Below are 25317 nucleotides of genomic sequence, written 5' to 3'. Positions count from 1 at the left end.
AAGATAGCAGGGTATGGGGCCAGCCTGGTGGCGTAGTGGTTAAGTTCATGCACACTGCTTCAGCAGCTGGGGTTTGTGGGTTTGCATACCAGGCGTGGACCTACACACCGCTCATGAAGCCAGGCTGTGGCAGCCGTCCCACATACAAAATAGAGGAAGGTTGGCACAGATGTTACTGCAGGGCGAATCTTCCTCAAGCAAAAAGAGGAAGATTGGCAATGAATATTAGCTCAGGGCAAATTTTCCTCTGCAAAAAAAAATAAAGTAAAATGCCAGTTCCTGTCACAGAGTGGTGGGTGAAGGGTTTTTTCTGCGCCGCGCCTGGTCCACCTGCCTGAGCACCTGTCCTGAGGGTTCTCTCCACGCAGACGCCCTCAAGGCCATCACAGAAGTGACATCCACACTCCAGCACAGCCTCGTCCGGCTGGAGAATCTCCAGAAGCTGACGGAGCTCCAGAGGGACCTGGTCGGCATTGAGAACCTCATCATTCCCGGCAGGGTGAGTCACTTGGTTTGAGAAAGTTTTTTGAGCTGGGTACTTCATTGTTTTTGAGATATAATTCTCCTACCACAGAATTCGCACTTTCAAAGTGTGCAATTCAGTGGTTGTTAGTATATCCACAAGGTTGTACAACCATCGCCACTATCCCATTTCAGAACACTTTCATCCCCCATATCTGTCAGCAGTCACTCCCTGTCCCCCTGCCCAGTCCCTAGCAGCTACTAATCTACTTTCTGTCTCTTTGGATTTGCCTATTCTGGACATTTCATATGAATGGCATCTTACAGGATGTGGCTTTTGTGTCTCACTTCTTTCACTCAGCGTCATGTTTTCAAGGTTCGTGCCCATTGTGGCATGAGTGGGCGCTTCCTTCCTTTTCGTGGCAGAACAGTATTCCATTCTCTGGATATACCGTTTCTTGTATATCCATCCATCTGCTGATGGACACTTGAGTTGTTTCTACTTGTTGGCAATTGTGAATAATGCTGCTGTGAACATTCGTGTGCAAGTCCGTGTGTGGACGTATGTTTTCAGTTCTCCTGAGTACATCCCTAAGAGTGGGCTTGCTGGGTCATGTGGTAACTCTATGTTTAACATTTTGAGGAGCTGCCATTTTCCAGTGACTGCACCATTTTCCATTCCTGCCAGGAGTGTATGCGAGTTCCAGTTTCTCCATATCTCAGCTGATTCTAGCCATCCTTGTGTAGGTAGTGAGGTCTCATTGTGATTTGCATTTCCCTGATGGCTAACGACAAGCATCTTTTCATGTGTTTATTGGCCATTTGTGCCTTCTTTAGAGAAATGCCTATTCAGGTCCTTTCCCACCTTTTAACTGGGTTGTTTGTCCTTCCACTATTGTCATGAGATTCTTTATCTACTCTGGATACCAGACTTACCAGAATAGGACTTGCAAATATGTTTTCCCATTTTGTGGGTTATCTTTTCACTTTCTTGTGGGTATCATTTACAATCCAAAAGTTTTTAATTTCGGTGAAGTCCAATTTACCTATTTCTTCTTTGGTTGCTTGTGCTTTAGGTGTCAAAGCTAAGAAACCATTCCCTAATCCAAGGTATGAAGGTTTAACCCTATGTTTTCTTGTAAAAGTTTTATGTTTTAACCCTCACATTTAGATTTGATCCATTTTGAGTTGTTTTGTGGATGGTGTGAGGTGGGGGTCCAACTTCATCCTTTTCCATGTAGGTGTCCCATTGGCCCAGCACCATTTGTTGAATTGTCTTTGCACCCTGATCAAAAACAATGGGCCTTCGATGTCTGGGTTTATTTTTGAACCCTCATTTCTGTTCCGTGGGTCTGTATGTCTACTGGGCTGCTTACTTTCTGTCACTAATGCCCTTTGCTTTGAACTCAGTACTGTCAACATACAAAACCTGCTTTAAGGGTTGCATGGGGCTGTTTCCTGTGTCAACACAAGCTTACACATATTAGTGTGTGGGTGTCCAAGTCACGTTTCTGTGTTAACCTCGTGAGAAGAAGGTATGCAGAACGTGGACCATGAGCTGAGAGAGAGGCGCTAGACTCAAACACACAGGGAGGCCTGCTCCTGGGGCCTGGGCTTCAAGCGGGTGCCAGGATGGCTCCCTCTCACCCGCTCCTCGCCCCCTGGCTCTGGTGGTGCTGCGGGCTGGGACTCTGGGAGGGGCTGGGGCTCTTGTTACACACATGTTTCTCTTAGTGCCCCGCGCAGTGGCCCAGGGAACTGTCACTAAAGGGACAAATAAACGAGAGGAGCCTCCTAGAGCAGGGGTTCGGGGTGGGCTCGGGAGCCCAGGCTTGAGTTCAGGTCTCCACAGCCCGCCACGGGGCCTGGGCAGGCTGCTCCACCTGTGACATGGGGGATCGGGGCTTCACAAGGGGACGGACATCAGCTGCTCGACCCAGGGCCTTGCTGTGTAAATGCTTGCTGCCATAATTATGGTTACTAGTCAAAGTCTCTGAAGTCCTGTCTTGATAAACCAGGGCTCCTGGTCTCCCTAAGTTAAATAAGTGCATCAGTCAGAGACAGAAGCCACACCAGTTATTTGAGCAGGGGAACTTAAGAGCAAGGATTGTTCACTGGGTAGAAAGTTGATAATAAGGCAGCAAAGGGGAAGAAGAAGTGTAAAGTATCAAGGAGGCAGAACTGCAAGAAGCAGGCCCCACCGAGGGCTGGGAACACAGGCCTGGCCAGGGCCCCGCCAATGCTCCCAGCTCAGCAGAGGGGCCCAGCTCAGCAGGAAGGCACCACGGGCCTGAGCTGCTGCAGGAGGGAACGCTGCTCCCTGGTCCTGGGGTCTCTGTGGGGTGGCGAAGCTGGCTCTGCGAGGGCAGGAAAACCATGAACTGGATTCACGCTCGCAGGAAGGGACGGCTGTGAAGTGCTGTTCTAGCCTCGAGGCCCCATCGCCAGTGGGAGCAGCCAGCTCCCCGGGCCCCAGAGCAGGGCTGGGAGGCAGGTTTGCCGCGAGCTCAGCAACCAGCCCAGTCCAGTTGTGCAAGAGGGTTTGTGCGGTGTGAGGGCGTGCCTTCCTGCCTTTGCGGAGCTGACATTTTGGTTGGGCTGTTCCCATCCTGCCACATCCGTGAGGGTTACCGTATAAAGGTGTTTTTATGCCTTCACTCAGCTCACTTGAGAGCGTCTCAGGCTGGCATCCTCTGGCATGTTCTCAGGGCACGAAGCCAGGCTCCTACTTGTCTGAAGGGAACAAAGATGGTAGAAGAGTCTCCAGAAATAGTCCAAACCGGAATCCTTTGGGATGCCCAGGACACTCACTGCCCACCATCAGTGCAGGCGGTTAGGGACCTGTCTGCTGTCCGTGTCCTCAGAGGCAGAGCTCAGGGCCTGGACAGGTGGTGCTCAGGCACCGACGGGGAAGCATGAGGATGTCCCCGGAGTCCTGGTAGAGCAGCAGGCGCTGGAGGGAGAGGCAGAACCTTCCCCTCTACCTCTGGGGCCTCCCCTCCTCTCTCCATGAAGGACAGCCCAGCCTACAGCATGGAGGCTCCTCCTGCAGCCTCAGCCCAGCTGGAACCTCTCACGCCCTTGGGTGGTCAAGCCTTTGTGGTGTGGAACCCTTGTTCAAACGCCAATGCCAGGCGGCAGCTAACACAATCACCTGTTCCCCTTTGGTGGGAACCGGGTGTTCCTACCTCCTCCCTCCCGTTCTCAAGCTGCTCCCACCCAGTGTTTTCAAAGCTGAACTCAGATGTCATCTCCTTGGCTGTACCTTCCAGAAGCCTCCCCTCAACAGGAACAATACCCTTTGCTTTACATGGTGGCCCTCAGTTTAGCCGGGCCTGTGGCGAGACGAGGCTGCAGGTGCCCAGCGGATGGTTTGGGGACTGCGTTAACTGGCACCCAGACAGGACTTGAGTGTCCGAGGGGAGCAGGCAGGAGGCGGAAGTTTGGAAAGGCATGAAGGGTCCTTGGGCATCTGGACAGGAGGGCACTGTTAAGGGTCAGATGGGGCCTGCGAGGGGGTCATCCAGAGGAACTCAGAGAAGCAGAAATGGTGCTGTGAGCCCGCCCGGCTCTCGGCCCGCCAGTGTGCCATCTGCCGAGGCGGCCCTGGGCCAGCACCAAGGAGCGCGTCTCTCTTTCAGGAGTTCATCCGCGAGGGCTGCCTCCACAAGCTCACCAGGAAGGGCCTGCAGCAGAGGATGTTCTTCCTGGTAGGTGGACTGGGCGGCGGTTCTGCGGGGGGCTGTGCCCACCATGCTCTGCTTCAGGTGGGTGGCCTCAAAGTCAGAAGGAGCCAGGTGAGGGTCGCAGAGAACATTGCTGGGCCGGCACCTGCCTTGTTCTGGGCTCTGGGCATCTGTCTGCAGGCTGAGAAAAATCCGGAAGATGAAAAGTCCACGCACCTTTGGCTGCAGGAACGTTCTTCTTGTGCTGAGTGGCCAGTTCGCAGGGTCTTACTCGCAGGCCCAGGAGGACTGGATTTGACCCTGGGAGCCGAGGCCCTCTCAGCAAGTCCCTGCTGCCAGGTTCCCTTGTATCAGCTCCCTTCCTCGCGGCCAGTTAGGAGATTGAATCCGGAGCCATCCTGGATGAGGGGTGACTCCAGCTGGTGGGCACTGGGCACTGGCCCAAGAGGTCTGCTGGTTCATGTGGTTACTAGTTACCTCTGGGCAAAAATGATTGTATGAATGAAATAAAAATCTCTTTTTTGCCAAAAAAACTCCAGCAAGCCAAACAGATCTGATAACCACATAAGGGCCCTTGAAGTTGGTCTAATAAGATGTTGAAACCTTGTTACTTGCTTTTAAAATTTGTCTGTCTAATAAGCTTCCCATCTGTCAGTTCTCAGATATGTTGCTGTACACAAGCAAAGGTGTCTCGGGGACCAGCCACTTCCGGATCCGGGGCCTCCTTCCGCTCCGCGGCATGCTGGTGAGTGCCGAGCTGAGGCAGGGCCCGACAGTGGTTCACGGGCAACCATACAAGCCCCTGCTGGGCTATCTGTGCTGCTTCAACCTGTTGTGGTTTCTGTGCTTGGGCCCTACCTGCAGCCACGGGAGCCCTTCCAGGGCCCTGCAGACCCTGCCCCCGCAGGACAAAGGCCCCGCTCACCTGTCCAACGTCCTTCTGGAACCTGCCTGCGGCTCCCCCAGGGAGCACTGTCCTTTGGTGGGAAACATAACCCAAGACTCCACGGGGTGCTGGGCCACTCCGCTGCTGGAGGAGGGGGGGCTGACACAGCGTTTGAAAGAGACCTGAACTGCCACTTCTTAATATTGTGGAGTCGTCTTTGATTTTTACTTGTATCTCTTTTCTCTTATACTGACAAGTTTGGTTCTTCGTGGCATCGTAATTATTTCACACACACACACACACCTGCACACACACCCAGCTCTGAAATGGTAGGACAAACACCACCGCCGTTAATGAGACGGCGGGCTGTGGTTCAAGGCTGGGCTCAGGGCGGCCCCAGTGAGCCTGGCCGGCTGCTTCCCTCCCAGGCGTGCGCGAGGTCCCTCCACCGGAGCCTCATGGGGCCTCTACTCTGCCCTCTCACGTCCGCCACATGAAGAGCAACAAGCTCTGTCTCTGCTCTGCTGTTGTGGGCCTGGCTTGCTAGCAGTCCTGCTGCACTGCCAGTGCTCTGTCCACACCACACGCCTGTCAGAGTGTCTCCTTGCCCCCACTGTCACAGGTGCAACGTGACACTTTAATGTTGTCTCTAATGGGCAGAAATTCTTCATTTTAACATGATCCACTTTGTCAGCTTTATCCTTTGCGGTCGGTCCTTTTTGTGGCCTCGTGAAGACACTGTTGGAAGGCCATCGAGAGACTCTCTCAGAGACAGTGATGCACTCTCCATTTGTCCTCAAGTGTAGATGATCTGCACCCAGCCTGGAACCCACCTTTGGGAATGGTAAAGACAGGAGGCCAAGTTCAGGGTTTTACCATAGAGACGTGCCGTTGGTCCAGAACATCTTACTGCAGCGAGCATCTCTCCCGGCGGCCCACCAGGCCTCCCGTCCAGCTCGGCAGGTGGGCCCGATCCCGCTCTGCCCTGTCGCACTTGGCCCGTCTGTCCCCATTACTGTGGCGTTAGAGTGCCCCTCCAGCCCTTTCTCCTTCAAAGTGGTCTTGCCCTCCGACTCCTCGGCACTGCCCCTGCTTCCAGTGGGCGCCAGAGCCTTCAGCACGTGTCTCTAACATTTGGTTCCGCTTTTCCAGCTCTCAGCAAGAGGGGGTTGGTTTCAGTGAGCTCTTCTGCCATCATGAAAGCAGACCCCAGCTTGTGTTAAAGTATACTTTTAATATTATGCTTTCATCATAGAAAAAAGTAACTGAAAATGCAGAATGAGAATCCCTCAGGTTTTACTGTTTTACCACCCAGTAAGCAGCGCTGTTGGCATTTGCGGTACAGTGGGGTCCCTTCCACAAGCTGCTTTGTAACCTGGCGATTTGTCACAACCGTCTTCTCACATCCTCGGTGCTTCCACCACCTCACACAGCAGAAATGAGCAGGGGGCTGGGGAGCCGAGCCCCAGTCAACTTACCTAGCTCCCTGGACCAGAACCTTCAGCTACACCTTGTGTTCAGAAATAGAAATAACACCGCCAGGTCTCTGCCTGTCTCCATGCCCTGCATTACGTCCTTGAGGTGAACTTTGAACTGCACTGTCTGCACATAGGCACGCTTGCTCTGGTGGCTCTATTACTGCCGCATCGCTATCCCAGCAGGTGTACCACTTGTTGACCTTCCCACTAAGTGCGTCTGAACCTGCGTCTTGCCCGCGGCCCTGGGGAGCACTGGGTGCTCGGTCCTCACCTCTCCACCTGGTGAGCAGAGCTCCCTGGGGAGGTCAGTGACGGTGACCAAATGCATCTCCCAGCATTCCTTGCTCCCTCTCCAGGGAGGCCCTCATATGTCACCGCTCTGGTGACCACCACTCACTGGTCTGTGAGCTTTTCATGCACATTTGTGAAACGTTTATAAAGACGCTAGGCAACCCTCACAGGTCACAGCTGCTCTCCCCAGACAGTAATTCATTTTTACTCTGCTGCAGTTTGGTTTTATGGTGTAGAATTAAACTCCATCTGGACAGGGATTGTTTGTCTGCTTCCTAGAACAGCGTCTGAAGGCTCCGACAAATACATGGAGTGAATTTAGACATTTTATACAGTCAGACCTGTTCCTGTTTCCCTCAGGGTTTCCGTCCTTGGAGTGGGCTCAGAAAGTCCTTCCCCACACCAAGGTTATATTGGCATCTTTTCTTCCAGCACATTTATGGTTTCATTTCTGTCATTTAATAATCAATCTGCCTAAAACTTGTTTTATTGGATGTTACTTGATTAGGATGTAAAGTTTTCTCCGCATGTGGTCAGTTTTCCCCTTATTTCTTGAGTCCTTCCTTTTCTCACTCATCTCAGAGGTTGCCTTTATCATATAAGAAGTTCTCATCTTTACACTTGAGATTCTTTCTGGGCACTCTGTTCCGCTTCCGTCCCAGCATCAGTCCACACCCTTCTAATGAGGGTACTGTATGGGACAGTCACTGTGTGGGTGACTAAGGGCCAGTCTTTGGTCATTTTCCTTTTTAAAAAGTTCGTTGCTATTCTCAAGTATGTAATTCTTCCAAATAAATGTTGGAATCATTTGGACAAATTCCTTCAAAAAACACCATTGAGATTTCTATTGAAATTGCATTCAATTTACATATTCACTTACGGAAAGACCAACATCTTGACAACCTTCTCCTGCTGGCCATTGGTCATGTTAATTCCAGGTCTTTTATGTCCAGTGTGAGGCTCAGTGGTCAGCATGCTGTAGGCCCTGCATAGGGAAGCTGTCCATTCTGTGGGGTCATCCGTAACTGGCTGGTCCTGGGGAACAGCCAGCCAGCCCTCATTCCTGACTGTAGAGGGAAGGACGACAGCTCTTGACTTGAGAAAGATAACTTTTATCTTTCTTTACATTCTTTCTTTCTTTCTATGTTCTTCTTTATGGTATCTTTCTTATCTTTATGTTAATGCAGATTCTTTTCTTCTAACTAAGAGATTTTACCAGAAATAACATGTTGGATTTTAGAAAGGTGTTTTTAGCATGCAGAGAAATGATCACTTTTTCCCCTTGGACTTTTCAAAGGGTGAAATCTGTTAATCAGCTTCCTATCGTCAAACCATCCTTGCATTCCTAGAACAATCTTACTTGGTCATGGACAATTTCCTGTCTATACTTTTAGGTTTGATTGGGTAACATTTTATTTTGGAGGTCTTTCATTTAATCACTTATAACTGAGATTAGTAGGTTTTTCTTTGAATCTAAATTTGTTAGGTTTTGGTACCAGGTTTATAAAATGAATTTTCCAACTCTCTTTTTAATAATGAAAATGCTCAACATTTTTTCCTGTGCTTGATTTTCAGCTAATAGTGCTGGATCCACCGGTGAGTAGTTGGGTGCCTGTGGCCCACAGCTCACCCACCTGGGTGGCAGGTGCCATGGCGTGGGGACCCCTTGTGCCTCCTGTAGCCCCTCATAGAGTCAACATAGACTTGGACAGCAAAGAGCTTCCACATCACCTGTGTTGTGCTTCAAGCTTGGGTTCAGCCAGCGCTGCTCCTGGTCCAGGCTTCTGCCTCTTCTCCCACACACAGGTAGAAGAAAGCGAGAGTGAATGGTCTGTTCCACACTGTTTCACCATTTATGCAGCTCAGAAAACAATGGTGGTAGCAGCCAGGTAAGGGCCTTCCACGCCTGCATCCCAGTGGGCCCTAGGGGCCCTGTCATGACCCAGGGTCCCCTCTTGATTGTGGGAATGTCACAGTCAGGGGATGTGTGCCTCCTTGAGCATTACTTCAAAGTTATGTGACCAAAGGAGCAGCTTCTCCCTTGGGGAAAGTTTGTGACCTTTATGAATGTCCCCACAGACTGGCCATGGTGCTGCTGAGCTGCTCCCTTCACAGTGCTCAACAAGGCTGGGCCTTCAAGGATGGTTGGTCTCCAGGGACATGAGTGTTGGCATCCTCAAGTCAAGGGGAAGAGCCAGCAGGCTACTGGGAAGATCCTGGTGGGGCAGCCACACCAGGACCCAACCTCACCTGCATTCTGCCCCCAGGGCTGTGCAACACGAGGCCACCCAGGCCACAGCCCAGGAGCAAATGGCCGCTTCCCCAACTCCTTGCCTCAGATCAACCTGAAGGAGACCTGAGCACAAAGGCAACAGGGGCAGCCCACCGCAGGCATCAGCACCATGCTGTGCCCTGTCCCTCCCCTAGGGACTTCCAAAGGAGAAGCATTTCTTCTCCCAGACAGACGTCTAGCTCTCAGCTTCCACTCTGCAGAGTCCTGGCCGGCATTAGGACACAGGGCACTTAACTCCCACCAGGAAACCTCGGCAGCTTAATCTTGAACCATGAACCATCTTCTATTTCAGCACCAGAGTCTGAACAAACCTGGTTTCAGGAACAGACTGCCCTATGGAGCCTGTTCCGGCGCCAAGGTGCTGCCCTCCCTCTTCTCCTGCCCCGACAGCTCCCAGGGTGCAGGCGGGACCCCAAGCAGCACTCACCACAGTCCTCTGGGCCCATAGGACAGGGCACAAGGGGGTGGACCAGGCACCCTGGCCTTCTGTCCCCCTCTGAGTGGTGGGGCCCTGCTGAGCCGGCTCTGAGCCTCGGCCCTCCCCTGCAGCACACGGCTGGAAAAGGAGAAGTGGATGCACGACCTGAACACTGCGATCGAAGCAGCCAAGAGTGGTGCTGACGCGTCCCTGGCGCTGCCAGGCAGCATGGTGTGCACTCCACCCCACAGTGAGTTCTGGCTGAGACCCCCCCTGTACTTAAGGAAGCGTTTCTGTAACTTGGTTTCCTTGGTGAGTCTGTCCACTAAGCCCACGTGCTCTCCCTTCATGAGGAATGTCCTAGGCTGCGCCCTGGTGGGAGGGTCATGAGCTCCTCTGGCTGAAGCCCCGTATGGTTTTGCTCTGCCTGCTGGTGACAGGGCCCGAAGGTCTCCCCCATCCCCAGGGTCCCAGCCTCTCTGCAGAGCACATGCCCAGACCGAGGCGCCCCTGGCCTCACTCGCCTGGGGGGTCCTGTCTCCTCTGAGCAGAGTGCTGACTTCTCCTCCAGGATCCTCCGACGAGGTCTCTCTGGAGCAGGAGTCAGAAGAGGACGCGCGCAGTACCCACAGCTCCCTGGAGGGGCAGGGCCAGCACCGGGCCAACACCACAGTGCATGTATGCTGGTACCGGAACACCAGTGTCTCCAGAGCTGACCACATAGCAGCCGTCGAGGTACGGCTGCCATGAGCGCCCTCTCTGCTTCTGCTGGCTGCTGGGGAGGGGACCATGGGGGTCCCAAGTGACAGGGCTGGGCCAGGTGCACAGGCCATGGTGAGCTGCCTCCTGCTCTCTCCCAGAAAGAGAAGTTGGACAGGAAGTCGCTTTGGAACATCCCCTTGGGCAGAGCAGTCCAGGGGCTGCCAGGGGTGTAGGGTGAGTCACTCTCAGGGCTTGTGTAACCAGTGAGGGAAACTGAGCCACGTGTGCTGGGAAAAGCCAGGAGGGCGGTGTCCCTGGAGTTCTCTCAAAAGGACCTGTCACTCTGGGGTTGCTGCTTCCCCTCTGCCACCATGACCAATAGTGGTCACTTTGGGCTCCAGCCGTTTGGTCCTCAGGCTGCCTCCCATTCGGTGTGGCTTTTGAGCTTCTGTCGCACCTATAGGCAGGAACAGCAAAGCTGGGCGGGAATAGGAGAGCTGAATAAGGATGTATTCAGAGCTCCAGCCTCCCCTTTCAGGTGGGGCCTGACACACAGGGCACGTGTGAACAGGAGAGCGTGGCCAGCACGCTGAGACCCATGAGCCTGGGGGAGTGGCCCTGCACATTCCTCAGCCATCCGTGCTGTCCCCTCATCTATCAGCAGGCACAGGGCCGGTGCCCCCTCGAGGGCCTCATGAGCATCAACTCTGACGCAGGCATAAGGGGATCTTGTCCACACATGTACTGAGCCCCATGAGCCTCACCCCAGAGTAAGGGCACAAGGAGACAAGTGGTGGCACTGGCCAGGTGGTGAGAGGGGTGCCCGCGAAGCAGTGCTGAGAGGAGGGCAGCCGGGGCCGGGTGTCTTGTATGGGCGTGAATTTACATGCCTCCCCTACCCCCTGTTCAAAGGAACCTTCCAGACTTGGCTCTGTGTGGTCTGTACGGCGCCTCCTCTCCCCGCGTCAGGGGATTATGATGGCTGGGGACACCATGTCAGAAAACTGACTTGATGATGCAGAGGGAAAGCCTGGGGCTTGTCTTACTCAGTGCCTGGGACTTCACTCTCCAGGTCGTTTAACATCCTTGTCAGACGGTTAAACGCTGAGGCACGAGGCTGCTGCTCACGGCAGTGCAGAGGTAAAACAGGCCTCAGCCAAGAGAGCCCGTGGGGTGACCCCCATTCCTGGAGGCGCATGTGCTCCCAGCAGGCCCCAGGAGGCCGGAGCCAGGAGGACAGCTGCCCTGGGGCCTGGGGTCAGGACGCTGACCAACGCCCGGCCGCTTTTCTCTCAGAACCAGCTCTCGGGATACCTGCTGAGGAAGTTCAAGAACAGCACCGGCTGGCAGAAGCTCTGGGTGGTCTTCACCAACTTCTGTTTGTTCTTCTACAAAACTCATCAGGTAGGGGGCCTAACTGAGCAGAGGGCAGCTGTGCCCGTGGCACGAGGACAGCCGCCCCTGCTCGCTGGGCCCTCTTCCCATTTTGGTTCAGAGGAGGGTGGTCTTACCATCCTGGGGCCCTCTCGGCCTGTGGGTCCGTCTGAGCCTGCTGCCACCGGTCGGTCGGGGGAGCAAGGCGTCAGGGGAGGGCCAGGGCAGCGGGGAGAGCGCCCACACAGCTGTGTGCTGCCTTCCAGGATGACTACCCACTGGCCAGCCTCCCGCTGCTGGGCTACAGCGTGAGTGTCCCCAGGGCGGCCGATGGCATCCACAAGGAGCACGTCTTCAAGCTCCAGTTCAAATCCCACATCTACTTCTTCCGGGCCGAGAGCAAGTACACGTTTGGGAGGTAATTTTGCAGCAGGAAGCCTGGGCCTGCTGGTGTCCTCTCCAGCCCCCTGCTTCCACCGAGGGCGCCAGAGGCACATTTCCTGGGTTCTGGAAAGAAGAGCCCAGTTCCTGGAAAGGAAGAGCCCAGTACTGCTTCCAGGGTTTTAACTGGACCTTGTTTTGTCCCATTCACTCCATATTTTGGATCATTCTTGGGAAGATATTTGAGCACCCAATGGCCTAAAGGCCAGAACATGCCCTGCTTCCCAAGCGAGCATCTGGAGGGTTCTGACGCCCAACCTCTTCTCTAGGTGGATGGAGGTGATTGAGAGAGCCAGCAGCTCGCCCGGGAGGCCCGGGCCCCCGGAGGAAGAGGCATGAAGCCCACATGCCTGGATGAGCAGAGCCGAGGAAGCAGAGCAGGGTCGGCACGTGCCCCGAGACTGCTTGTCCTGAGTCTTCCCACTGGACTGGCAGTGGGGGTCCTCACAGTAACATCTGGGAGGGTGTCAGCCCCCCGAGACAGTGCAGTCCCTCAGCGCTGTGGGACGCTGGGAAGCATACACACCAAGTGGAGACGCCAGGCCCAGTTCAAGTGCGGTGACCAACGCCAGTGCCCGGCTGCCCTCTCCTCCTCCCGAGCAGGGCCTACAACAGGAACCTCGGGGGCCCCCCCGCGCACCCTCTTAGGCTGCACCATCTCTGACATGTGCTGCGCACAGTCCCAGATGCCCTGTCCTTCAGTCTGGGTGAACCAGGGGTTGGGGCACGACCCTCATGTGACAACAACTGCGCGAAAGTCCACAGACGCCCTCTGGTGCCCACCCCACATACCTCTGGAGAAGTGGAAACCAAAGTCCTGCATGGTGCTGGAGGGCGAGGGCCTCTAATTTATGAGCACCTGAGTGTTTCTTAACAATGCAAGTAGACGTACACACACTCTGCATTCGCGCTAACATGCGTGCAGTTAAAATAGAGGGCACTCCCAGCGCGCCACCCTCTTTCAGTCTGGGGTTGCCCCTGCCCGTCTCCTTCCCCTGGGCCACATGCAGTCACCGCGTGCTGTGACTCAGAAGCCGGGAACTGAGCACTCACAGGGGGAGACGGGAGCTGTCGGACCCCGCCTGGCCCTGGTTCCCACCCACTATCAGCACGTCTCCAATTCAGGTCTTTATTGAAAGTGACAGGAGCCTCTCAATGTCCTATGAAAACTAACACCTTAACCTCAGAATATTTAGGGAAGCAAGGAAATTCAGTTTTCTTAAAAAACAAAACATTCTGGCTGACACAAGTACTTATGAGAAGACACGGTACCTGATCCGACACCACAAGGCAAATCTACAACCACCGTGGGCCATCGTGGGCCCCGGGCCAGGGAGAGGGGCCGGGCCGAGTGGGGAAGGAGGCACATCTGCCCCCACATCCCACTCCTCAGTCTGAGCGGCCGCACCACCCCATGAGCCCCAGAGGGGGCGGCCCAGCCAGGGGGCTTGAGAAGACCGGGCCCGCCGCCTCCATGGCACTACAAGGCAAGGTTCTCCGTCAGCTCCTTCCCACTGGGTGGAGCCTTGGCCCAGCCAGTAGGGGAAGTGGAAGTGGAAGTGGGGCAGCCCTCTAAACAGTGGGGGGCTGGACCCGGCAGCCACGTGGCCACAGCACGAGGGGTCCGAGTCAGTGCAGTCCTGTGGAGCTCAGAACAAAGACCCTTCTCTCCCCTCTCGCAGACAGCTGGTGCGTCAGCGGGTCGATGTCAGGTGGTTTCTGTTGTGTGAAAACCTGCCGAGAGGAGAGAGGCTGTCACTGCCCCGCCCCCAGTGCAGGCTGTGCAGGAAGGCACTGGGACCCTGAGTGAGGCGGCCCACTTTCTGATCCAAACCTTCGAGTACAGCCACTGCAGACAGGAGAGGCCCCGCCCTGCCCTCTCCAGCCCCGATGGTCCACAGGAGAGAGGAAGAGAAGCCCACAGCCTTCTCTCAGGAGGTGATGCCTGCACTCTTAGGAAAGGGCCAGACTCGGCCCTCCCGCTCACCTCTGCACCCGCTCCACCAGGTGAGCCATCAGCTTGTCCGAGATGCCGGGGCAGGACTCCTCGGCCAGGCTGAAGGCGTTCTCCAGCTCCTCCAGTGCGCCCACGCCCCCGCCGCTCTGCTTGTGCTTCTCTTTGAGCTGCAGAGAGACCCACGTGTGCCTGACCGCGGGCACCCGACCCGGGGCCCCGGCAGCACCGCTCCCACACCTTGTGCCCCGTCAGAGGCTCCCAGGCTTCCCACACCCTCGCCTGCGACTTGCATTTGGGGGCGCCCAGGCGGTGTGCCCCCACCCCCACCAGAGCCCCTAGCAGTCCGTCCACAACAAAGCTATGACAGGCTGGGTCCCACTGAGCTCCCAAGGGTTCTGGTTAGGAACCCAGCCGAGCCTGAGGGCTCCACGAAGGGCAGATGCCGCCCATGTGCCCACACCTGACCCTGAGCCTCAGGGAGTCTCAGGTCTTGGTTCTCAAAAGCGGTCTCTGCCAGCCCCTGGTGCTGCGGCAGGCCAGGCTGACCATATGGCTTCCTCCCAACCAAAGGTCACAGAAGCCCGGAGCTCAGGTCCAGCGGACTTAAGACACATAGCCTAGAAACTCGGAGTGCACAGCACAGCACAGCCAGACCACAGCCTCCTGAAGCACGCCCCCTCTGACCCTCGGGGCTAGAGGGCCGCCACCCTGGGCTGTGGCAGCCAGATGGAGGAGCCCCCACCTTCCAGCTGCCCTGGCAGGAAGGGGTTACAGACAAGTCAGCATGGTCCTCCCTGCTGCACCCTGCACCCCTCACCCGTCAAGACAGAAAGGGTAGAGCCTGCCAGCCTCCAGGATACCCCACCCAACAGCCCTGACCTGAGGCCCAGCCACAGGATCAGAACCCTCAGGGTGCCTGTGCCAGCCGAGGTGGGCCTGCGCTTCCCCACCAAGCTCACAACACAAACGACACCAGGCACAGTACAGAGGCTCCAAAGCCCAGGGGCCCATCCCTCACATGTTCCCCCAAGTGGGCCCACTCCACACACATGTGCACGCACAAACACAAATGAAGCAGCCCTGGGAGAGGCCAGCGCTGCCCTCTTCTCCAATGCCTGGCACCTCCCTAGGTTCTGCCGTGTGTGGGGCCCAGCACAGACCTCGCTGCCCAGTGTGGGGACAGGCCTCTGGTCCCAGTGTCCAAGCTGAGCCCCGCAAACTCCCGCTGCATGGCCCCAGGTGCCTGCACGGCCAGTGTGACAGTGCCTCTCCCCCCATCAGCTCCCTGCAACCTCCTCCCCTCAAATTCCAGGCCAGGGCGTGGGAGCGCACCTGCCAGAGCCCTCCCCCCCCGCCCCTCCCCAGATGCCTGCATCCCACCTTCCTCATCACGGCTCTGCTGCCTCCACACTTGCACAATATCCTGTCCTCCCTCCCTGGCTCCAGGTGCTGCCATCACCCCAGGGTGGGAACTGGGCCCAAGACCCACTACAGCCCCAACTCCAGGTCGTGGGGGCTCCCAGCTGCATCATATCCCTGGGGATGCTACCAACCACCTGTGAGCAGGTGACACACACGGGCTCATGTGACCACTGGGGAGTCACCCTTGAGGCCTCCCTGCCCTAGGCCTGCTGCCCAACACTAAGAACCAAACCTCTGGGCTCTCTCTAGACAGAAGAGCACCCCATGTGTTTACAGTTCAAAATAAAAGGTCACAGGACAGTAGCTCGGTTCAAAGCCGTCCCAGGAACTCAAGAGGGTCACCTTAGGGCAGTTTTCCCAGCCATCTCTGGTCCTTTCACTCAAAAAGCCCACCCATGGGTCCAACCACAATGGGCTCCAAGGAACCTGGAAACCCCACACCTCGGGCAGGGCTGGCCAGTGCACCTGGTGGCGCCACTGTGCGAGGGGCAGCTCTGCAGGATAGCCCTCCCGCCCCCTGCCCACCGGACCCCTGGCCTGACCCTCACCTCTCCGAAGACGGGCCGGACCAGCGTGGACAGGCATTGGGACCTGGGCTGCCTCTTGACAGGCTCTGCAGACTGCAAGGCAATGCCAGGAAGGGGTGACCAGGCAGAACAGAGTGGGTGCCCTGGGGCAGGCGCACTCCCTCCCCCACCCATCTGGCCCCTTGAAAGGTGCGGCCTGTGGGAGCACCCATGCCCGGGGTGTGCCACCACCACCCAGCCCTCTCCTCGGAGTCAGCTTTGAACAGGCCGCCACCCTCCTCGCACGTGAGAGGCCCAAGGTGGGCCAGACCTTCTGGGGGCCGTGCAGGGCCGTCCCCTTGTGCAGCTTGCTGTGCGGGCTGGGCCGGATGGTTGGGGGGAAGGTCCAGATGGGGCCCTGCTCTCCATCCTCAGCATCTCCATCACTGAAGAGGAGGGCAAAGGTTACGAAGGCCAGGGGGACGGCACTGAGGGAGGACCCCCAGGTACAGGCCCTCTCTCAGCCTCCTCTCATTTCTGAGCCAGCCTCACAACTCTAAATGCCGGGCGGAGTCCTGCCAGGCTGCAGGGACCAGGTGACACCACACAGGTGCCCAGCAGGGGGCCTGGCCATATCACAGCACCCAGGGCCATCAGGGTGTGTGCCCGCTGTTAGCCCCATGAGAAACGCAAGGCCCCTACATGTCAGAGTCCTCAGAGCTGGACTCCTCGCCGTGGCCCTCTGACTTCCAGCGCTTGTAGCGGTCGATGAGCTCGGTGAGGAAGGAGGTCTTCTTGGTGTAGCGTGTGATGAACTTGTGCTTCAGGAGCTCCTTGGCGGTGGGCCGCTGCCGGGGGAACAGAACAGGTCACCAGGGACTCCCGGGGCTCGGACACAGGCAGCCCAGGCTGGGCCAGCACTGCTTTCCGGGAGGACTCAGTGAGGGGTCCTGGGATGGGAGGATGCAACTAGGAGGCCAGGGGTGAGCTGCACACTGTCCACCTCAGATAAACACCCTCCACAAGCTCCCCCAGACCCAAGCCCGTGGAGGAGCCCACTCTGGACTAGGAGGGGCTGGGGGCAAGGGGAGACGTGCACAGGGGAGGGGCCTCAGGCCCTGTCATGGCCCAACTCCCAGCACAGACTCCCCAGAGGACCATTCCCTGGGGCCTGGTTCCAGGGCAGCCTGAACCGTGGACAGCCACTCAGGCCTCAGGGCCCACGGCAGGGGGGGCTTACGAAGCGGGGGTCCTTGTTGAGGCAGGCCTCCACAAACTCCTTGAATGGCTTGCTGTGCTGGCCCTCCAACGTGGGCGGGCTGTTCTTGGGGATCAGGAACAGCACGCGCATGGGGTGAAGGTCAGAGTTGGGAGGCTCGCCCTTGGCCAGCTCGATAGCTGTGATCCCCAGTGACCAGATGTCGGCCTGGATGGAGAGCCACACAGGACTGTTGCCACCGGGGACTCCTTGAGCCCTGCTGCAGCCACCCTCATGCTCACCACCAGGCCCACCTTGAAGTCATAGGCTGACTGCTTGATGACCTCAGGTGCCATCCAGAAGGGGGTGCCCACAAACGTGTTCCTCTTGATCTGCGTGTCTGTGAGCTGCCCCGCCACCCCAAAGTCTGCCAATTTCACGTCACCCTGCTCCGAGAGCAGCACGTTGGCAGCTGCTCAACACAGGACAGCAGGGCGTCACCCTCGGCACCACACAGGCGCTCACCTGCATGCAGCTGCCTAAGGAAGCACCTGCTGGCATCCCGCTGGTCTCCTGGGGACACCAGCAGGGCTGTCCCCAGGACCTCAGCTTTTCCTCCATCCAGCAGGCCAGAGACGGGGCCAGGTCTGTCCGCTCTCAGACCCAGGGCCACAGGGCACTGCTGAGGGTGCCCACAAGCATGAGGGGCTGCCCTGTGCACCCCCAGCCTGTGCACCCCCCCAGAATGAGCCCGAGGACCCTCGCAGTGTTTGCCTTTCATGACAAATCCCAACAACAGAGCAAAGCCCTTCTCTCCCAAACCACGTGACAAAGGTGCCCGACCCCTCCCCTCGCTCTTCCATCCTCCATCATCTCCAGCCGGCCCCTCAGCACGTCCCTCCCCAGGGACAGCTGGCAGGGCAGACCTGTTCAGTGCAGCTGCTCAAACCTACACCTGACACTCAGATGTAAGCTCATGACAAGAATTCACATTTTGGGCTTAAGTAGAGTCCCTGCTCACACAAGGTGCAGAGTCATTTCCTCAGTGTACGGGGGGTAAAGTACTAAGATGGTTCCATCTGTTACTGGCAGTATCTTCCGGAAAGGGAGCAGAATGGAAGTGCTCCATTTCCAGGGGCTGCAGGGAGTGAAGGCCGGGGGTGCTGAGCTACAACGGCCCCCACAGCCGGCCATGTGCCCCTCACAGCAGCCTGCCACCTCACACCCTGGCCTTTCTAGGGTCAGTGGGGCTCAGGGGTCAGTGCCCCCCAGGACCTTTGATGTCTCGGTGGATCTTGCGTTCTGAGTGCAAGTAATCCAGGCCCTTCAGAATCTCCCGCAGGATCGTGGCGATGTAGGTCTCCTCCAGGGGGCCCGGTTTAAGCTGCAGACCAAGACAGGACAGCAGGGCCTCAGGCTCCCCCACCAATCCCGCCCCTCTCTCCCCTCCACAGCCAAGGTCCGAGCTCCCGCCACCACTCCACCAGGGGAGGAGTGACACTGTGGGTGGCAGGGGCTGTCCCTTTAACTACTCTTCAAATAAAACGAAGATTCCAATGCCAGGTCAGGTAGGTGTGGAGAGTTCTTTCTAGAGAACATAAGCTACCTTCACCTTTGCTGTACAGGGAACAGGTGAGAACTAGGTCCCAGCCACACCTCTAAGCCTGTCTGCCTGGGGGCACCGACCCGGCCTGCCCTCCAAGGCCAGCAGAGGCCCAGGACCCCTCAGCACCAAGCAGGGGAGACAAGCTGTGACTGGCAATTCCCTGTTGGCTCAGACAACTCCTAGTTAACATCTAATGCACCGAAACAGCAAAGGAGAAGAGGCCCACAGGAGCCCAAGGGTCCACAGGCGGTGGGTGTAGGCCTGCTGCCAGGACAGCCCCCCACAGCAACCTTCTTTTGTCTGGTCCCTCCCTTGCTAGCCGCCCGCAGCTGCGGCCTACACCTCACCAGGTCCAGCGCAGAGCCACCGCCCAGGTACTCCATGATAATCCACAGCTTCGTGCTCTGCGACCAGAGAAATGCCTGTCAGAACGGGGCAGCGAGCAGGGGGCATGCCCAGGTGTGGGAACCCACAGGCCAGGCTCCTCCCATACACACACCTCCTGCAGGGGGGACTTAGCCAAGGCTCTGGCCCCTCAGGGGCCACCAGGAAAGGGCTCCAGCAGCCTCACCCCACTCCCTCCCGTCACACCCCTGCTGCAGCCACTGCACAGACGGACCAAGAGCTGAGATCAGCAGCAGAGTCCACTTTGCCAACACCTGGTCAAAAACCAGGCTGGAAAACGGCCCACCCAGCAAGCACCTGCACACCAAGCATCCCCCTGGGCAGGCCCCCTCTGGAGCTGGCGCTAGGCTCCAGGCTGTGGCTGCAGGGGCCCCAGAGTGCTCCCAGCAGAGCCTCAAGGACGCATCCTGTGGGGGCTGCCTCAGGTGGCACAGCCAGGCGGGTGGGTCACCATGGCCATTCAAAGCCAACTGACGTGGAGACCCGACTCATGCCCTGCCACCCCGGGGCTGTCCCTCAGGATGAGACCAGCCCCTCCTGGCACACCCGCCTGGCCCCCGGGGCGTCGTTTCTCGGGGGCCTGCTCCACCGTGAGGCTAGGTCTGTGCTCAACTGTCAGGGGCCCCTGGCCCTTCAGACCAGTTCCCACCGTTCCCAGGAGGGTAGACCCAGCCCAGGCCTTCCAAGCAGGTGTGGGGACGAAACCATGGGCATATCGCTCCATCCCTCGGCAGGTGGGAAGGGGTGGTGGTGGCTGTAACGGGCATTTGACTGACTGTGGCCCACACCCCGCAGCCACCTTCAGGTAGGAGCCGAAGTAGCGGGTGATGTAGGGGCTGTCGCACTGGCTGAGCACGGTGATCTCCTGCTGGATGTCCTCGATCTCGTCCTCGGCCTCCTCCAGGTCGATGATCTTGATGGCCACGACCTCCTTGGTGCGGTTGTCGATGCCCTTGTACACTTCCCCAAACGAGCCCTTGCCGATGCGGTCCAGCTTGGTGAAGAGCTCCTCGGGGTCCACACGTGAGTGCTGCGGGCACAGAGGGCAGCCACCTCAGTCAGGGGAGGGCCTGACCAGCCAAGGGGGGCCGTGCAGGGGAGGCAGTGACCCTGAGAGCGAGGAGGAACCGGGAAGCTCACCCAGATTCTTTTCTCGGTTCTTCTTTTATCGCTTTTTGTTCAGAAAACCTAAATTTACCCTCCACACAAGAGCCAACATCATCAGAGAGTGCCGAGAGGCTGGGCTCTGGCCAAAGGACCAGCCTGTGGTGCAGGCAGAGGGGCCTCGCCGGGCATGTCCGCCCACACGTGGGGAGCAGCAAGGACGCACAGGGCCGAGGAAGTGCAGCCCGGGGTTTTCAGGCAGACACCATGCTGTGTGCTGCTATACCACCACTGCGAGTGAACCCCACACACCCTGGGCCTCACTGATTAATAACTTAGCATCATGTGGGCTCATCGACTGTCTCTAACGGAGCACAGGAGCGCATGTGTTAACAGATTAACGCCCTCAGGGGAGGGACGAGGGGCATGCAGAATTCTTGCTCATTTTCCTGTAAACCTAAAACTGTCCTAAAACATAAAGTCTGTTAATTAAAAAAACAAGCCCAGTATGCACTAACCGAGTTCTCCCTGCTCACCTGGAAGCCACACCTCTTGGAAAGGGCTGCCCTTTCTCACCCGCAAATCGGTCCTCAGAATGGCTACACCCTCACACCAGCAGTGAGTTGAAAAGCGAGGCTTTCTTGGATGCTGATCCTGGCATTCAAATCTCACAGAAAACTGCTCCCCAGGGTCCTCTGACTGAACACAAACAAGGCCTGAAAGGCGCTGAGCCGCTGGTGCAGAGGGTACCCGGGGACCCGAGAATTAGTACACGGTCAGCAAGGGGTGTCCGCGGGCCGAGAACCGCATTCTTGACCCTGACCCTCTGGGCGTCAGCTGCTGAGACAGCTTGATGTGGGTGTCCCCCAGCCCTGCCCATGTGGTTTCCCGGGTTCCTGAGGACACCACATTCCCTCCACCAAGCCACTGTTCTCAGAAAGCCAGGGTCAGTCCACAAGGGCCAGGGTGACGAGGGGGCTGGGTGCCCCAGGACCCACACAGGGTTCGGCAGGGGCTGGGGCGGGAGCAGCGTCCAGATGGAGACAGAAAGAGTTTTCCAAACCCCGCCAGGCCTCAAACCCACCAGGATGCACCTCCCTCCAAAGTGGCCCCCCACACCTCTCCAAGCACCTATTGAGGACGTCTTGGCGCCATCATTAAGTGGCTGGGCACGAAAGGGCAGAATGCGAACTTGCTATGCTGCGTAAGCGCCGACTGCGGATGCCAAGGGGGCCGTCCCAGCGTGGGTGTGCTCACACGCTGCTGACAACGGAGCCCACGCTCGCCCTGAGGCTCACCCCCAGGCACAAGTCCCTGTCGGCCCAACCAGCTCCAGACTGAGACTCCATGTCAATCGGAAATTGCCAATGAGCTGCCTTCCCAAGACCTCAGGCCTCAGTAAAGGGGACAGCACGCAGGGGCACACCTGGCAACATATCACAGGACGTCAACGAACCCCGATCCTGAGCGCCAGGCAAGCCAGAAGAGGCAGGGCCCCGCGGTGACAGGGACTTTGGAGGAGAGCTGGGGAGACGGGCCCTGGAGAGGCCGAGGAGCGAAGGGTAGCGTCTCAACACAAATCCTGCCAAACAAGGCAGGCTGGGCAAGGCCTGGGTGCGCGGCAGCCTCCGCGCAGCAGCCAGAGACAGGCGCCCCGAGCAGGCTGGTGAGGCGCACACTTGCACGGCCAGCTAAGGCAGGCAGCGCTCCTCACTCCCTGCCCGATCCACCCACCCTGTCCTGAAGCCCGAGCCTGGGGAGGAGACAGCAGAAGACAGGTGCAGCCAGCCTGCGAAGGGAAGGCCCCGAAGCCAAGGTCGAGGGCTTTGGCAAGACTGGGTCCCTCAGGCTGCGCGGCAGAGCCTCTCCACCCCTGCCACATGTGTTCTAAAGAAAACAGGGAAACTCGGGCACCGCCACCAATCAGAGCTGCTCGACTGTCCTCAGGGCGTGGATCCTACGGTCAGAACCAGCCCCAACCTGAGAGGACAGCCTCGCAGGGCTGGGCCATCACATCACTCCGGGCTCACACGGCCAACCTGTGAGCAGTCAGCATGAAAACACCTGCCTGCCGGAGAGAGACCCTTTTCCGCTTCCGGGCCGGGACCTCGCCGCTGCCTGCTCAGCCCACGGCGGGTGGAACAGGGTCTGGGAAATGGCCATCTTCTGCCCGCTCCTCCCCATCGGCCCCGCATGCCACCCCAAATGCCCCTTCCGCTCACTCAGCCCCTCAGCGCCTACCAGTGCCCCTGGAGTGGCATCCGCCAAACCTTGAGTTTGTGCTGGCTGAGCCCTACGAGACACCCGAGGGAGCCTTCCTAACTCCAGCCCAGCTGGTGCCCTGAGCGTGTGTCCTCCATCACTCCAAGGACACAGTCCCTGCTTCTAAGGTGGCCTGAGAGAAGACCCGGAGGAGGTGGGCCAAGGCCAGCAGCACCAATTGGCACCACTCTCCTCCGGCTCTCGGGGGTCCTCTTCCCACTCTCGGGCCTCTTCAACGACACGCCTTCCTGCTCTGCTCCCCTCAGCCCTGCCGCAAACCCCGTAACACTGTCCACGCAGGGCCAGAGCCGAGTCTGGTCCACAGCAGCAGCCCAACAACGGAAACCCCCAAGCAGGGTGCTCAGACCTCCACTGCCTCGGAGCAGGGAACACAGAAGACCCCTAAGCCAGAGTTCCAGGCTCAGCAGAGAGGGGGGAGCCCCGACCCCCAACTCTCACGCTCTTCAGGTCCACACCACTACAGGTCAGTCACCTGAGCAGACAAAGCATGACTGGAACGCTCCTGGCTGGGACCCTGACCCTACAAACATATCACAGGGACCACCCATTCCCAGCCCCACCAGGTGAGGGAAAGGCAAAGAGCTCCCAGGTCTGGGGGACTCAGGCTGCCCTTCTAGACAACGGACATGGTCTAGACAATCACTAGGCTACTCAACCGGCTCTGGCGGTCAGGACTCTTGTTAGAATCAGCCCTGGGACTGCCAGGTCCAGGGCCACCACCTGGGAGTGTGTCTGCCATTAGCGTCACCCTACAAAATGAGGGGAGCCGAGCTATCCCCAACCACCACACAACAGGCTGCAGCGAAGTGAGCAGACATGGGGGACCCCACAGCCATTGAGGCCCCGTAGGCAGGGCCGCAACTAGCCAGGTGCAGGACAGCCACCTAGGGCAGAGCACAGGCCATGGGGGAAATGTCCCACTGCCCCTCAGGGCCACAGTGACAACCGTCTCCAGAGAAAACGACGTCCTGTCAGGCTTCCTGCCACCAACAAAGGCCAAGTCTCTCCGGCCCTGAAAGGACAAAGGGGGCTTCCTGCCTTTGGGGTCCCTTCCCCAGCCCCTCCGCACCGGCGCTCCCTCCTGGGTCTGATCCAGACGCCCAGGCCAAGTACCATCGGCACAAGGGTGCAGGGGCAGCTCACAGCTCCAGTTCCTCATTCTGGGACCCATGGGAGCTGTTCCTACAGCTCTTAAAAATAAGCTGGAGGCAGACTCTTCTCTCAACAGCTTAGTCACGTAATTTACCAGACACAAAACGTCAAAAATGAATGAAAGATCTGTCAGCCTAATTCAGCATCACTCAGCAAGCCCTGGTTCCCATCTGTGGCCACAGCTGGTCCAGGATGCCCTATCCAACAGCTGCAGGTGGCGTTCCAGGTTTCTCCACGGAGCCAGCTGGGCCTGGAGCTGAGCCCTGACTCCAGCTCCTCCTCCCCCCACGAGCACACACATGTGTCCTGTTCCTCCGCATGCCCAGTCCTCACTGGTTCAGCACAGAGCAAGCCGCAGGGTGACACTCCCTTAAGGGGAGCCCCACCCCCGGAAGCAGCCAGCCCAAATCACACCCAAGCCGGACAAAACCAAACAGGCAGGGTGGAGGGACACCTGGCCACAGAGCAGTGTACTGCACATCAGCTTCAGACCTCACCTGCTTTGAAATAATGAAAAGGGGGTGGGGTGCAGGCTACAAGCCCCCACGCCCCGCTTTCCTGGCACCAACAGCAGGACCTTGTGCCAGGCAAGCTCAGGGCATGCTGCGGAGGGTCCCCCGGAATCAGCGGGTGAACGTGCAAGGCCAGGCACCACCTCCAGGCGGCTCGGAGTCGGGAACCACAAGAACCAACCAACCAAAGAAGAAAGGCGGCCTCTTCCAGGTGAGCCTGCTCGCGTGGGACAAACAGTCCTGCAGAGCAGCCTTCGCCACCTCCCCAGTGGAAACACCACTCACAATCACGTCCTCTGCTTTCCCTACACGCGCACTCTTACACCACAGCCCCTCACCCCAACCCCAGGCCCTCCGGACTGCCCGGCAGGTGCGGGTCTCCAGCGTGGACCCTGATGTCGAGGCTCCTCCGGAGGCGCAAAGATCCAGGTGCCTGCAGAGTTCCCAGCCGGGCCCTGCTCCCCAGATAGGTCTCCGCACACCCACCGGACCCTGCACGGTGGCTTCCTTCTCAGAGGCCCCTGGCTTCTGCCCACAGCACACCCACGGGCCACCGAGTCAGCCGCCCCCCAAGCCTGAGCACCGCGGGAACGCGCCTCCCTTCGCCCCACACTCCCCTACTGGACCGCTCTTCCGAAACCCCAGGACGATTCCCAAAAGATACTTTTGGGTGAAACAAGACGTCTCTCGCGCCCCGCACCTCTCTCGGACTCCGCAGTCCGCGCTCCTCCCGGGGCGGCACGCTCAACGGGCGGAAACCACCTCACCTGGTTGGCAAAGCCCCTGAGGTGAGCCATGTCTGCGCCGCCCTCAGACCATCCGCGGCGACCCCAGAAGGCCCGAAGATCCGCCGGGAGGCTCTGGAGCCCGGCTTGCGCTTCAGTCAACTGAGGGGAGAGCAGGCCGCTCGGGGTCCTGTTCGCCCCCCACGCCCGCAACAAGACCCCCACCACGGCCCTCCCCGCCCCGCCAGGCCGGCCCACGCCCCGAGGGGCTCACCAACCCGGGGCGTCCCTACAAGGCCCCCCACCTCCGCCCCCAGCCTCCAACCTTCCTCCAGGCCCGCTTCCTCACCCCCGCCCCCCGCCGCGAGGCCCCCACCCTACTCCCTCCACCACCGAGGCCCGCCCCAAGGGCCTCC

At 58.3% G+C, this 25317-nt stretch overlaps 2 protein-coding genes across 8 annotated transcripts in view; one reads left to right on the top strand and one right to left on the bottom strand.

Moving 5' to 3' along the window:
- Positions 1 to 12993, top strand: part of FARP2 (FERM, ARH/RhoGEF and pleckstrin domain protein 2) — a 108887-nt gene extending 95894 nt beyond the window's left edge. For 2 of the 4 annotated variants that reach the window (XM_046643756.1, XM_046643754.1), the window contains 10 exons: positions 369 to 499; positions 4104 to 4172; positions 4804 to 4893; positions 8379 to 8399; positions 8610 to 8692; positions 9646 to 9764; positions 10086 to 10249; positions 11513 to 11620; positions 11857 to 12008; positions 12301 to 12993. In XM_046643756.1, coding sequence (XP_046499712.1) covers positions 369 to 499; positions 4104 to 4172; positions 4804 to 4893; positions 8379 to 8399; positions 8610 to 8692; positions 9646 to 9764; positions 10086 to 10249; positions 11513 to 11620; positions 11857 to 12008; positions 12301 to 12370 — 1007 coding nt within the window. In that variant the 3' untranslated portion in view covers positions 12371 to 12993. The remainder of the gene's footprint in view (positions 1 to 368; positions 500 to 4103; positions 4173 to 4803; positions 4894 to 8378; positions 8400 to 8609; positions 8693 to 9645; positions 9765 to 10085; positions 10250 to 11512; positions 11621 to 11856; positions 12009 to 12300) is intronic. The other 2 variants (XM_046643757.1, XM_046643755.1) reach the window with 1 other exon arrangement.
- A 153-nt stretch (positions 12994 to 13146) lies between these two features.
- STK25 (serine/threonine kinase 25) overlaps positions 13147 to 25317 on the bottom strand; it is a 17856-nt gene continuing 5685 nt past the window's right edge. For 3 of the 4 annotated variants that reach the window (XM_046643758.1, XM_046643760.1, XM_046643759.1), the window contains exons 2-12: positions 24944 to 25063; positions 19925 to 20155; positions 19068 to 19124; positions 18390 to 18498; positions 17429 to 17586; positions 17157 to 17342; positions 16619 to 16764; positions 16248 to 16362; positions 15959 to 16030; positions 14019 to 14155; positions 13147 to 13765 (exon numbers count right to left, since the gene is read on the bottom strand). In XM_046643758.1, the coding sequence (XP_046499714.1) occupies positions 13726 to 13765; positions 14019 to 14155; positions 15959 to 16030; positions 16248 to 16362; positions 16619 to 16764; positions 17157 to 17342; positions 17429 to 17586; positions 18390 to 18498; positions 19068 to 19124; positions 19925 to 20155; positions 24944 to 24973 (1281 nt within the window). In that variant the 5' untranslated portion in view covers positions 24974 to 25063 and the 3' untranslated portion in view covers positions 13147 to 13725. The remainder of the gene's footprint in view (positions 13766 to 14018; positions 14156 to 15958; positions 16031 to 16247; positions 16363 to 16618; positions 16765 to 17156; positions 17343 to 17428; positions 17587 to 18389; positions 18499 to 19067; positions 19125 to 19924; positions 20156 to 24943; positions 25064 to 25317) is intronic. The other variant, XM_046643761.1, reaches the window with a different exon arrangement.

The sequence above is a fragment of the Equus quagga genome, chromosome 17 (genome assembly GCF_021613505.1).
Source record: "Equus quagga isolate Etosha38 chromosome 17, UCLA_HA_Equagga_1.0, whole genome shotgun sequence".
Lineage (NCBI taxonomy): Eukaryota > Metazoa > Chordata > Mammalia > Perissodactyla > Equidae > Equus > Equus quagga.
This window is presented reverse-complemented; position numbering and strand designations above follow the sequence as displayed.